General features: G+C 33.4%; 1 protein-coding gene across 1 annotated transcript; it reads right to left on the minus strand.

Moving 5' to 3' along the window:
* Positions 1 to 3,906: 3,906 nt before the first annotated feature.
* On the minus strand, positions 3,907 to 4,536 carry LOC139096278 (gonadotropin-releasing hormone receptor-like). The gene has a single exon (XM_070647969.1). It carries the CDS (start codon positions 4,534 to 4,536, stop codon positions 3,907 to 3,909), a length of 630 nt encoding a protein of 209 aa, XP_070504070.1.
* Positions 4,537 to 14,097: the final 9,561 nt, after the last annotated feature.

Here is a 14,097-nt window from a genome sequence, read left to right on the forward strand (position 1 = left end):
AATTTGTGAATTAATATTTAACAAAAATTTTTAATTAAAGATCCCATAAATTTTTATTTATAATAGTATAAAATTAGGTATAGGGTCTCAAGAAAACTGAAAAGGTACTGCAATCTGTTGAATGACTCCGTAATGTCATTTAAAATTTAAATTTTTGATAAGTCAAAAAAAAATTATATGAAAACTTGTTCGGAACAAATTTCGTGGAAGAAAGTTCCGTGGAACAAAATTCCCGGAAGAAATTTCGCGCGAACAAAATTCCCGGAAGAATGTTCCGGGAACAAATTTTTAAAAAAATTTCAGCGGAATAAAGTTCCGCGAAAGATATTGTTCCGCGGTATTTTCTTCCGCGGTACAATTTTTCAAAAAATTATTTTAGCGGAATAAAATACCGCGGAATTAATTCCGTGGAATATATTACGCGGAAGAAACCTTCCGTGGAATTTACTTCCGCTTGAAGATTGATTCCGCGGAATTTTCTTCCGCGGAATATGTTCCGCGGAATATCTCCGACGGGTCCATACAAAATTTGACCCGTAGCAGAGTGATGGCTATTTTCGTTCATTTTTATGACAAAAAGTGAAAAATTTCCCACGTCTAGATATTCAGGATCAGATTTTGATAGACTCATTGTTGCATGTGAAATTGACAACTGGCAAGCGAGAGTTCTAACTTCAAACTCAATCATAATGGAGGTCATGGAATCATCAACAGAGCAAGTTAGTAACGAAATAAGTAAGCAAACAAATGAGCCCTGATCTCATTTCCAAGTATTAAACATCATTAGTGAATGCTTCCGCATCGCACATTTTTCTTGGGTAAGAGAAAAAAAATCACAAAGTAGCAGACATTTTTGATGTCGTATATAAATATTCATTACCCTCTTCGAGAAATCTTCAGAAAAAAATGAAAAGCTTTCAAAATGAAATTCACACGTCAAAGCAAATGAATATTACTATAGTTACGAGTATGTTTTGCTGACGAAGTCTGAAACAAAAAAAAAGATGCTGTATTGATGCCTTTAATATGGATCATTGATGTAAGAAGCGTGTTCGCATTAATAAACACACTTTATATTAATTTTTTTTTCATTCCTTCGTAGAATAAAAAACTGTTGTTGCCACACTTCTTACGTCCTTAAAGATCCTAGCGACGAAATCGCACACTCATAAAGGTGTAAAGGCAAATAAGGATTAATCGTGTATGAAGAAAAATTTTATTTCGATTTTTTCGATTTACGTTTTAACTCAAAGAAAATTTCAAGGAATGTGAAAGGAACAGTAACAGATGGTAAATATTGTAAAAAGTACTTTTCACAAAGTGAAAGTTTTCAGGCTGTCATGATCGTTGTCGGGAAAATGTTGTGCTTGAATTTATTGTGCTGTTGTACATAACTTGATTAAATTCTTTCTTGCACGAGGAATGAAACTATTTCTAAGCTTGCCAATCAGTGCATCCCGAGCGGCGCAATTGAAGAAGCTTTCCATTATGGATTTTTTAGGCTCGAAAAGCTCTGTCCTTAACATAAGAGCACATGCTCAATGAGCATCTTATGGTACCAATTAGCAAGGTTACTAGGTTTTTACTCTCGTATCCTATGGTGTTTTATGATGTTGGTAACGTGACAAAGCCAACAAAGCTCATTGGCGAAGCCTTAGAAGCTCATTGACGGAGCCTTATAAGCTCATTGACGGAGCCTTCAAAGCACATTGACGGAGGCAATAAAGCTCATTGGCGGAACCTTGAAAGCTCATGGACGGAGCTCATAAAGCTCATTGGCGGAGCCTTAAAGCATATTGGTAGAGCTTTAAAGTTTTTTTCGAGAGCCTTCAAAGCTCATTGATGAAGCCCTTCTTCAATTATGTCGCTCGGCCATATCAGTCACATAAAGCAATATTTTAAATACCTTCAAAAGAATTTCTTACTGGATAGATTATGCAAATCAGATTACAGATACCGCAAATTTATGCAATCATTGAGCTAATGGTAATCAAAAGAAATGAGAAAATCTTTCAGGAAGCTTCGACATTATCCACTTTAGCATAAAATTCACGAGAATTCTTTATCTCTTTTAAATTCAATGAAGCATTTGCAAATAAAATTTTACATATTTTTTCGAATAAGCCATTGAATCCCTTCTCATAGCTATAACGTGATTGCTTATGCTTCAAATATTATTTTTAGAATAATATTTTCTCTTCAGTCAAGATTTAAGCTTAAACATAATCATCATACGTTAATATGTTAATTATGAGCTTAATTTAAATTGCTGTAGGCGTTTACATCTACTGACTCACGTTTGACGTGATTTGTAAGCATTTTCTTTATACTTAGTGTTAATTGATATAACGAAGGATTCATTTTAATAGAATTTTGTGATTTTGGCAAACAACATTTAAGAGCATTCGTAAGTGACATCCTACTTCTTAGGTAGGGGAGCTCTTGAGCCAGAGCTTGAAGTCGACTCTGATTTTGAACTAAAAGTCAACTTGAGTGGACTCGACTTTATATGAAATTCGAATCGACTTCTAGTTCTGTTTTGAGCTTTGTGACTCAAATTGAGACAGTGACTTCTTGCAACCAATTTAAATAACTGACAAAACTTGTGAATTAACCCCTTTAAATTCATAATAAACGTTGTTGTCGCTCTTAATTTTCTTTATTTCTTCCTAATCCTAAATGTCATAAAATTTCGTATTAAGATAAGTATGTTGATTCTGCAAATGATAAACAACGAAAGATGAGACTTTCGAATATTTCATTAAAACATTTCAACTTTTGTTGCTGCAGAAATTCTGTGTATGTGATAAATATGCTTCTTGACGTCTGAAGTACGTTTAAAAATAAATGTAAAATTCTCACGAAATTGAACACATTTTAAATGATTTAATGAGAGGAAAAATCAGTACTTGTCTGATGATTGAGATATTCTAAGAAATTTGTAACGAATATTCAAAATTTGAATAATAATAATTGTGCATAGTTGAATACCCCATTTCATACAAAAGTTCAGATTATTTTTAAATTTCGAAGAATAAACATTATTTTCAATATTTAAAGCAATTAATTACATTTACATAGGGTTTCCATAATTCCCGTTCCCGTGAAATTTCGGGAATCGGGAACGGGCACGGGAGTGACCTTCGGGAACGGGAATATTCTAGTAATTTCTTAATTCAAATTTTTGAAATTTTTTTTGTGAGAAAAATTGATAAAACTTGAATAAATATACAATGAATAATGTATACAAACACATTAGTTTTAAATTATTAATTAAAAGACATTTTTTCAGAAAAAATTCAAAAAATTGAAAATTTCAAGTCAAAAAAAGTTTGGTTAAAATGTTTTTTATAAGAAACGGGAATTCGGGAATATTCCTGTCAGATTTTCGGGAATCGGGAATAGGGAATACCCTTTTCTAGTTTCCTGGAAATTCGAGAAAATTCCCGTTTTTGGAAATTACATTTCCATCAAACCATACATAATGTGTTGGAATCAAGCAAATGCGCAAAGTCCACAACAGTCAATAAACACTCTTCTTTAACTTGTTCAAGTCATAAAAGTAGAGTTTTAGAAAAATAAACGCTATAAAGAATATAATCATAAAAACAACAAATTCTCTTTAACTACTCACCTGAGGCAGACTAAGGATGAAAGACAGCACATATATAAAAACCTGTAATGAAAAGTAAGTAAAAGGAAATTTTTATGTCAACAACAATAGCAGTAATAATAATCATAAAAAGGAATTGACTTTGTGGGATATATGTGTGTGTGAAAGACTTTTGAACTATTGGGGCTGTTCTAAGATGTTCGGAACTTGTGTAGGACAGAAACATATCCAGAAGTTATACAGACTGGATATAAAAAAGATCCAGAAAGCTCACTTTGGACATGTTCCTGAAGTCAATTTTCTATTGATAAGGATAAAGGAAATCCAATACTTACTACAAAACGAGCTGTGTTAAGAAACTTTGATTTCATAGGATATTTCACAGCAACCCATCGATCAATCCCAATAAGCACCAAAACATTTGTCGATAAATATAATGCAAACATTTGAAATATTTTAACTAATTTACAAGCGACATCACCCGCTAGCCATTCAACTGTATAACTCCAAAGTGCCTCTCCAATGATACAGAAAAATGTTACGAGAATGTCAGCAACAGATAGATGAAGGATAAGAGCATATATGGCACTACAACTGTGTCTTAAAGCTCTTCGTGTGGCACGATTCTTTTGTATGTTCCAAATTGTAGCAACATTACCGATTAGCGACGCAATTCCCATAAGGCTAAGTACAATCACTTTTATAATCATTTTATCTGTCAAATGCGGTGCATGGACACACTCGAATGATGCCCAATCTACTTGACTTTGTTGCGATTCGGTTAGATTTTCCCTCAATTGAACACAAAGTTCATCGTTTGTTAAATTCAATGCCATCAACATTGCATGATCTTGCTCGACAGTTGAACCATAATTTCCCATTGAACTTGCATAAAATTGTGCAGTTTCAATTGGTACAATCATATTTTTCATCATCTTGTCTACCCCTACTATTCCTTATAAAATTACAACTTTTTTTTGTTATTTCTTGGTAATTTATTGTTACGTTTCGTATTAAATTGAATTACACAGAGATAGAAGAAAGCACAAACTATAACGTAATGTTCGATGACAAGTCCTATTCAACATATCTATTAGTTTGATTCACATATTCTATAGTAAATTATCCAGTTCATTCATGAAAAAATATATATTTTTTTTATAAACTTCACTTTATTCTGATTTTGCATATATCCATATAAAGTTAAAGCTGTCAATCTCCTTTTCTTTCATAATTGATTCACTTCATTTCTCATATTTGTTGGCATTTCCTTCTATTGTACTACTAGAATAGAAAAAAAGAAAAAAGAAAACATTAATGATAGAATTTTCAGGGATATTTTTTATTCTTCATAAAGTTGATGTGCTTTTGTCATCATTTTGGCTCGTGCGAAAGATTGATGGATTTACCCAATGTCACTTAAAAAGTGAATAATTTTGAACGACATTGTTAATTGAATTGTATGTCTATTGCTATTTTGGAACTTTGATATTGATATTTAACATTTTGTGATTCATATAGTCATTTATCAAAATTTATAGCACTAGGATATACGGACAAGTTCTCGAGACTGTGGTAATCTAGACTACTCGGGAGGTCTCAATCTCGGTCATCGGACAACGAGAATTTGCACTAGAACCTGGCTGATTGATTTTCCCTAGATGTTGAAACCACTTCATGTACTGAGTTCCTAAAATGTTGGTTTTGTCAGACCAGTTGGCAGGGTGCAAATTCATACATTTTTTGAGGAGAAGTAGGGCTTGTTTAAATTTAAAAAGGAAAGATTTTGAGATTTATTTCGAAAAATCCAAGCAAATTAAAGAATTCCCCTTCGAATTCCTCCATCAATACGAACTTCCATCCCTTCCTGGCCACACCTCTAAAAGTTGGTTTCCTTCACACAAATGATAATGACCATCACAATTGCCTGTTGGTGTGATAAACTGAGTCTTCCGGCTAGTAATAAGAAAGACAGAGTTCCATCATAGTGTCACATTGACAATATGCCTAAATTACATATTTGGTGCTTCAGAGGAACTGACTTAGCTTAAATAATATATTATTAAAAGACAACCCTAATTCACAAAGAGCATGCTTATTACATGGAGTGCACCCATGATAAACGATTTATTAGAAGTAAGCCCTAGAGTAAGGTTCAATAAGTTTGCGTGGCAAAAACGTTTAAATCCTTCAAATGCAGCATGAGCTTCAATATTGAATTCTGACATAAGAATCACAAATCCTACCCTCAAACCATCTTAAATCAATGAAAATTGACAACAATAAAGACTTCAGATTGCGCTTTTTCTGTTTACTTGTGATTTCCTTACAATACACTTAATCTTCTTTTCTTCGATTTCAAAGGAAGTAAGTGGAATAAATGTTGGGTCAAAATAAACATTGTGATTTTGAAGAGGAAATTATGTACTTGTAGTAAGGAATTATATGGAAAAAGTTCGTGAGAATTTTTCATTAGGATGTTTTATGAAAAAGGAAATTATCTTCAGCATGACAATGTCAAGCGCTTGTCAAAATGCTTTTTTTTATTCAATTTAAAATTCATTTTTGAATAAAACATGAAGAGGATATTATGTGTAATATCCAGTCAGTCTGTCATACTAAATTGGTGCTTAAAAAATATATTTTGTAGGGATATTGCAGTGGTGGACATCCTTTAATATTCCATGGCACACCTTGATGACAAGTCTAGACTGAAACCGCACACAGCATGCGATTCATAGCATTTTCCAGCACAAAGATTGTCCACGACTGAAATAATGCGAGTTTTAACATTTGAAAAATTATTAGAAAAGAGCAACCGACCATAGACGTTGAAAAGAAGCACAAATGTCACACAAGCTGTACGAGACACCATAAAAAATCAATTATTTAAAAATTGCTCCATAGACGGGGCTGATAGCAGAAAAGTTAATGGCAGGGAAACTTGTGCTTCCATTTTTTTTGCTACTGTTTCATTGATGTTATCACTAGTTATTGGTGTCGACGACGACGTTAGGCAGAGAATTAATTTCCAGTTCGTGTATACATGCAGATGAAGCCTGAATGTCAAAGAAAATATAATTGATATAAATATCATTCGTACATGTTATCGGTCTATATCATGCTGATATAGTTTATTTCCATTCCTAAGAATAGACTCGATTGCTTTTGACATATTAATGTGGATGTATATTATGGAACCACTTAAGCAAAAGAATATCACAAGATTCAGAGCTGTGAATGTTATGCGGTCAATAACAAACAGAGCAACATGCCGGAATTGTGTCTAGGAAATTAGAATAAGCACACTTGCTTCTTTGTTAGATTTATCAAAAAATCATGGCTACACACTTTGACTTAATGGCGAGTTCTAAAATTAGAAACCTCACAGAAACAATAAACAACCGGAAATACGCAGCGTACAAGTTCTTTTGAACAAAGGAAGCATTTTCCCTTTTGTTGTTCTGACATTTCTGTAGATCTGAATTGAATTAGGCATTGTTGAATGCTAAAAGCATTTGAATCCACTTGCTATGAATATTCATAAGAATGTAAACCTCTGCACGAGCATATCAAATGCGCCTACACTACTATCAACCTGCTGTCATAGCTTAATATACTCTAGACGCGATTCAATTGAGCAGTGATATGCAACGATTGCTATGACAATAAATTTAGCTTTTTTTATGTAATTTTCGGAGTGAATTGTTAAGAATCAACAGTGAGTAACAATGTTTGTTCACACAATGAGCTTCCTTTTAGACTTTACACGCTTTCCTTAACAACATCATATAAAATCCTAGCAAAGGCTTTTATTCACAGGATCTAACCTCAAAAATGTTACTGTGTAAATAATTTGAAATTTTTCGAAATGTGAACTCTTCATTCGAATGGTTTGATGTTACATAACTGACACATATAAGCATACACACGGTAAATTCAGCAAATAGAATCAAGATAGGATGAAATTCAATTATCTTTCGCTCATAATATTTTGAATTTATGTGATGTAGGGTCGACTGCAATTACTTTCTTCTTATTCAGTGCTGGCCAACCTTTTTGTGTCACGGCACATTTAGGTGGTGAGATACGGCACATATGCTGATCATGGCATTTGCATAAATTTTCAGCTTCACACTTTGTATCGCGACACACAGTTTGAGCAGCACTGTTCTAACCCGTAAAATGTGAGATCTCTTACTCTCATCATTCTGAGGTAGATGTGTCAAATTTTAGATCATGTCAATAATTTTCAGAATGTAAACTGACAGTTATTTTGTCTGTCGCGTAATTTCTGCAGTTGTAACTTTGTTAATTTGCCTAAAATAAGCATTTAAAATTAATATTTCTTTAAATGCTCCAAAAAATTAATAAAGTCTCAAATGAACGACTCCTTGCGTAAGCTTCTTATGTTCTTATTGCGTAGCACGTGACTTTACGTTATGTGACATGAGTTTAGAATTTGTATAGAGACTGTAGCTTATATGATCTGAAGGGAGCTATGAACTTGGCAAAAATGCGTTCTCGTCGGTCTCAAGTGCTCACGTTTATACTAGTTGTTCCTTTAAAATGTCTTAAAAATACACAGCACCTTATATAATTCTGTATCGTACCTAAATATAGCAATAGTATGACTTTGTAAACAAAACCAAATAAATTGGCAACTTCTGTCGAAATGAAAAGCCATGAATCAATCTTTGATATAAAATAATTTACAACTTTTCAATTTTCTTCTGAATGAGCCTCTTAAAGACTTCTTCAGAAATTGTCATTTCCTTTAAATTCGTTTTATTCAGTATAGATTTTTCTCTCATCTCATCCATCAATAAGTCGAAATAGAAGTCCCTTAGCGACATAGATGAAAAAGGCTCCGCCACGACTCATTAATTGCTTTATCATTATTGCTTTTATTGGCATCAAATGGCCGTTGCCTTCACGTGAAGGTCATATCCTGAGTTGGGATATGAAAGTTGAATGTCGATGACCAGTTCTCGAGCGGCACAATGCCACAAACCGAAATCAGCAGTAAAGGTGAAATCAGAGCAACTTCTCACCCTTCCCTTAATACGGCGACTTAGTGGCACCCCTAGCGAGTATGCTGCACTGTTCAATATTGATATCTAATTGTAAATATTTTGGTCTAGACGGGTCACATTGCCCGGGGCTAAATTCAAACAAATATTCGTTCTTAAAATGATGAATTCAAGACATCACATAGCAGATCCTGAAAGGATATGTATGCACATTTCTGGCAAACGTGATTTCAATTTCCAAACAGAACTTCATATCCATTAATGCAAACAATTGTTTTTGATCAAAATGAGGCTCAACCCTAAACAAGAATCTAAAACAATACTAGTATTAAGTAAGAGGAAAATCTTCATATGCTCTGTAATTTCAGTAATCGGATAGGAAAAAATTAAATTCTCCATTCTCGTCACAGTCAATAGAAACATTTTCCCAAGAAAAAAAATTTTCATGTCTTTACATAATCAAAAAATTCCAAAGCATATAACAATGAAAAAACTTTTTCATCACAATCGTCTTATTATTGCTTTTATTATTACGTTCCCAGTCAAGTTATGGAATTGCTATAACAACAAAGGACTTTTGTGACGCATACGCATTTTTTCCACTTTTGGTTGTGAAGGAATTCTTGAAAGATAAGTGGAATATTTGAATAAAAGTGTTATTATGTCATAAAAATGGTGTTGATATTTACATTATTTGACTTATACTTATCACTACAAGGGAATGTTTGGAAATTACGTAGCACTAAAAATCAAAACTAGAAGTTGACTCAAATTTTGTATGAAGTCGAGTCGACTTGAGTTGACTTTTCCATACTAAATCCGAGTCGACTTCGAGGTAGATTCCCCTCCGTCTCAACGTAGCACTTTTTTACAAAGTTATGAATCAAAATTGGAAGTCTGTAATTAAATCTCGAACCCCTATGCATTACGTAAGTTATGAACGTTCCCTAAAAGCTAGAACGTATTCCTATTTTGAATCTGGTTGTGAATTTGAATTCTTAGATTATTTTTGTATTCTATTGTATCTTAGAACATAAATGCCCACTACACAACGACTGTAGCTGAGTTTGTTGCTGAACTTCTCACTTATTCTTTCTATTTTATTCAAATAAATTTTTGTAAAATTTTAACAAATTAAAACATTTATTAGCAAACAAAAGTGTTGGTCTGCAAACAAAAATAGTAGCCTGCCGCCTTACACGAACTATAAGATACAACCGAAAACTTCAGAGCTGTTCATCTACAAAATGAATCCTTGGCGGCAGAGTGTACTCAATAGCAGAGGAAGGTTAGAGCAACACTTACAAACGTGATTATTAGTGAATTTACAGCGAACAAGCTCACGTGAGCATGCTTTTAGTCTGCTGGGTGCAAGAAAGGGCAGGTATGCAATTCTTGGTCGATAGCTATTTATAAGTATTATTTTTCCAATTTTAATGCTTTAGTAGTATTCAGAATACATCAATTGAAGTCAAATCAATTGTATTTGATCTTATCATGACTAATTTGTTAAAGATTCAAGTCAATTTCGTATATCAATGCTCAACATTGACTCAACAATTAGGAAAGAGACCTTTCTCGAAAGTCAATCACGTGATAATCCATTATAATCATTAAAAAATGTATTTAAAACTTTCTAGAACCATGTGATTGTTCAAAAATATTCAATAAATCATAACTCAAAGCGTGACGCTTATCGAATATTAATGCTATACCATAATCGACGCTTTTCCTCGAGACTTCTTAACAAAGTCACCTGCAAGATTAAATCACATGATTCGCAATTTATAACTAATTTTTCATCATTCTTCTTAAAAAAATTTCGACAATTAGATGCCATGTGCACGTTGAAAATAACTTCTGTTTCCACTCAATTTGCTATAAATCAAATCAGGTGGAAGCAGATACACGATGTAATTATTACTCCTACATTCAGACACGAAATTGTCTCTAAATCATCCTCTAACCTGGGCGACATAATAGTATATTTGGGGAAATTCAGACGCCGTGATGCAGTCAGGGCATCATGTCTTGACATTAATACGGCGATGAAGCGGTTCTCCCACCGAACACATTGTGCTGCTCGGGAATTGTCATAAAATATTGTAACTCATTGATTCCCAACTCCGTTCACACGCCTACAGACACAACATAAATTGGATACAGATATAATACGATTGTTCCTAAAAGTTTTCTCAATAAAATGTGCAAGAATGAAGTAGCAACAGACTTTTTTCTTTTATGGATAATTTATCTGGAAATATAAGAACAATGTGAAAATGTCAGCTTTAATTTTCAATCAAATTGACAGCCTCAATATTTCATATTGCTTTCAATTTTCATCCTTCTCATTCCATCCATGCGGAAGTACGAACAAATAAAGTAAATTTTGATTATTTTGGCATAAATTTTCATTTTGATGACGATAGGGTAAGAATAAGAAAAGCAAAAAAGGAATACAGAAAGAACAATTTTTATTTGTTCTTTGTCCGATTCATAAAGATTGATTGAAGGAGAAAGGAAAGGAAAGAAGTCGGATTGGATCAAAAAAATCGCCTTTTTTTGTTATTGCCTATTTTCAACTTTTATTCTTCTTGCTTTTCTCAATAATCACAATGAGAGAAAAATCAAAAAATCGGAAGCTATAACTGAAGGATCTTTTCATTTCCAAGATGAGAAAAGCATGAGTTGGATGTCACTTTAGATGATTATTCTAAGAAAGGATGTTAATCTGATATTGACTTGTTCATTTTTGGAAATGTCATAAATGCTGAAATTTGATGCCTTACACAATAATCTTTGGTTTTGAAATTGATCATTTGAAACTTTATACTTTAAGTTGGTTAGATTTTAGAGTCAGTAAGTTCGAGCGGGACAAATTAAGAAGGTTCCGCTTTGAAGCTTTTCCTCCGATAAATCTCATTTAACCATACACCCCACATGGAGGCAGCTTTCATTTGTGTCGCTTGAGAAGGTCGCTTAGTTTTCTTAAAAAAGTCATCAATTGAAACCCTCATCAAAATTGGCAGAACTTTAGAAGACCTATACTGGAAGTCCGAATTTTACAGTCTAGACTCCAAAAATTAAAGTCTTGGACTTCAAATAAGTAAGCGCATCCAACTTGAAGTCCTGTCTACTCTGCTATTCATTGCTAAATTTAGCCCGATTTTAAATTGTTTTGACTGCTTTATGTCCATTTTATCAAAATGCAACTTTAGTTCTATCCCTGAAGACATATGACGAAGAAAAGGTAAAAAAATCCAGCGCACCAAGTCGATATAAATCGTGACATCTGACTTTTTGCATTTCTACGCCGCGTACTTTCCAAGAAGGCTGTGTTGAACTATTGGAGAGACGGGTCAACTTTGAAAGCAGAGGAAATGAGACACCGTCTTCTAAACAAGTTGCCTGACAAATTATTGATCCTACTTAGATTATCAATAAAGCTAATGTCCACATATTTATTTACGGGTAATATCTTAGACAGTAACGTCGGCAACTATTTCAGCATCAAAATACGATGACATAATCCTGCAAAACAAACATCAAGACTCAATTAACACCCATGAAATCAAGAACTCATCAAAAATAATACCAAAAAGGATCATAAAATGACAGAGAATGATAATGTCAGCCTTTAAAGAAAAATTTGCACTGCCTCCAAGTTCTTCTTTTATATCCCCCAATATCTTGTTTTGCTCAGAACATCATCATTAATTTAATTTTTTTGTCATTTTTACGCTTGATATCATTCCTTCACAGATTTTCCAAATCAAAAGACAATAAATTTCATTGAAAAATACCTTCTCTTATAGCTACATTCAATCTGCTATATTTATGTCAATGTCAGAATATTATTGAATTATTTTTTTTTGTCGGATACAGGATAACAATAGAGACAGTAAATTTAATTTTTGAGTATTTTAATGAGACCAGCTAGGAACTTATATTAAAATGATACTCAAGGTTAGACAGGAAGCAAATGAACAATATCGATTTTAAAAATGCTGACATTGAATTTATTTATGAGGCAAATTAAGTTGTTGGTATGTGCTTATCTTTTAATGCTATCAGTGATTAATTAAAAGGTGACATTTTGCAATTTTGCTTTTAGCAGTAGTCTCGAGCATATTGCCCGAAAAAGGAAATTGTTTGACTTTCGTAATTGAAATTTGATGGAGATAAGCGGAACCTCATGGAATAACTGTGGGAAAAGCAGAGATATAAATGACAAGGAAGAAGGATGTCGTGAGACCTAATCAAGAAAGTGAATAAGGTATTGGAAATTGCAGACAAACCAGCAATAGTAACAAATTTATGAGCTCGACGATCAGCAACACTTTGGAGGAAGCGTTGTGTTGATAGTGTTGCACTTGATATTGCAAATTGGCAAGCAAAGTTTACCGACAGGAGCTACCTTCGGGCGACAATTTGGGAAGTCGCGGATGATCAAGTAACTGATCTGTACGATTGATAAAGTAATAGTGCAAGTAAGGAAGAGCTAACTTTATGGGCCTTCTAAGATAGTCCAGTATACGACCAGTATATGAAGGAGTACTAGAAGGAGCGCATTACTCTTATGCTACATACCAATTGACTGTGATTTTTTAAAGACATTAAGTTATTCTTTATCAAAGTTGTTCGCTCCACATAACACAACCATGCATCCAGTACACAAAAGGCAGATGTAGCACTACAAACTCATTTACAAAGGAACAATTTATTGAACCCCAACAAGTGTCAGAATAATACTTGGCATTTCCCTTTGTCACATACATAAAATTATCATAATTTCAATCATAAGATGAATCACAAATGGTGTGAATTGAGTTCATTATCCTAATAATTAAGTAGTGAAGCAGTCTCTGCTGGCGTTAGACATAGAGGTCAAAGACTTTTTTTCTATAGAAAAATAATTTATTGTTCATTGATTTTAGCGTTGGCTGGAAAATTATTTTAAGGAGATAGGAAAAGTTTCTTTTTTTGTAATGAATCAGTTGGAAAGAAGAAGGAACAAGAAATGACAGTTCGACTAAATGCTCTTATTTTATTTTCAATGCATATTGAGGGATTTTTGTGACACTCGAGAGACAAAATGAAGAAGGCCTCCATGAGCTTTTGTGCTCTACAAGTTTTGTTAACACTAAATGGAAGCTTAATATGTTGAGTCTCGATTGCTTAACAGAAATAGAACTGCCTAACAATTTGTTTTAATTGTGAATCAAACCCACGTCCTACGAGGCGTTCTTTGATTTAGCCTCGTTTCATCACTAAGCTAATAAAAGTTACTTCTAGCAGCTTGACAGAATGTCAATTTACCCAATTATTCCACTCCGAAGGTTCCCTAGACAGTATAAAAATCTTATCATTGATGTGGTATTCTGGAAATTCCAACACACTTAATGCAACACACCTGTAAGCTGTGTATTCATAATTTCTTTGAATCAGACG

Source organism: Chironomus tepperi, unplaced genomic scaffold (genome assembly GCF_022539635.2).
Source record: "Chironomus tepperi strain 1889 unplaced genomic scaffold, CSIRO-AGI_Ctep_v1 contig_381, whole genome shotgun sequence".
NCBI lineage: Eukaryota > Metazoa > Arthropoda > Insecta > Diptera > Chironomidae > Chironomus > Chironomus tepperi.

Excerpts from the sequence above, each read along its gene's own strand:
- LOC139096278 (XM_070647969.1), bottom strand. The coding sequence starts at position 4,536 with ATGATTGTACCAATTGAAACTGCACAATTTTATGCAAGTTCAATGGGA.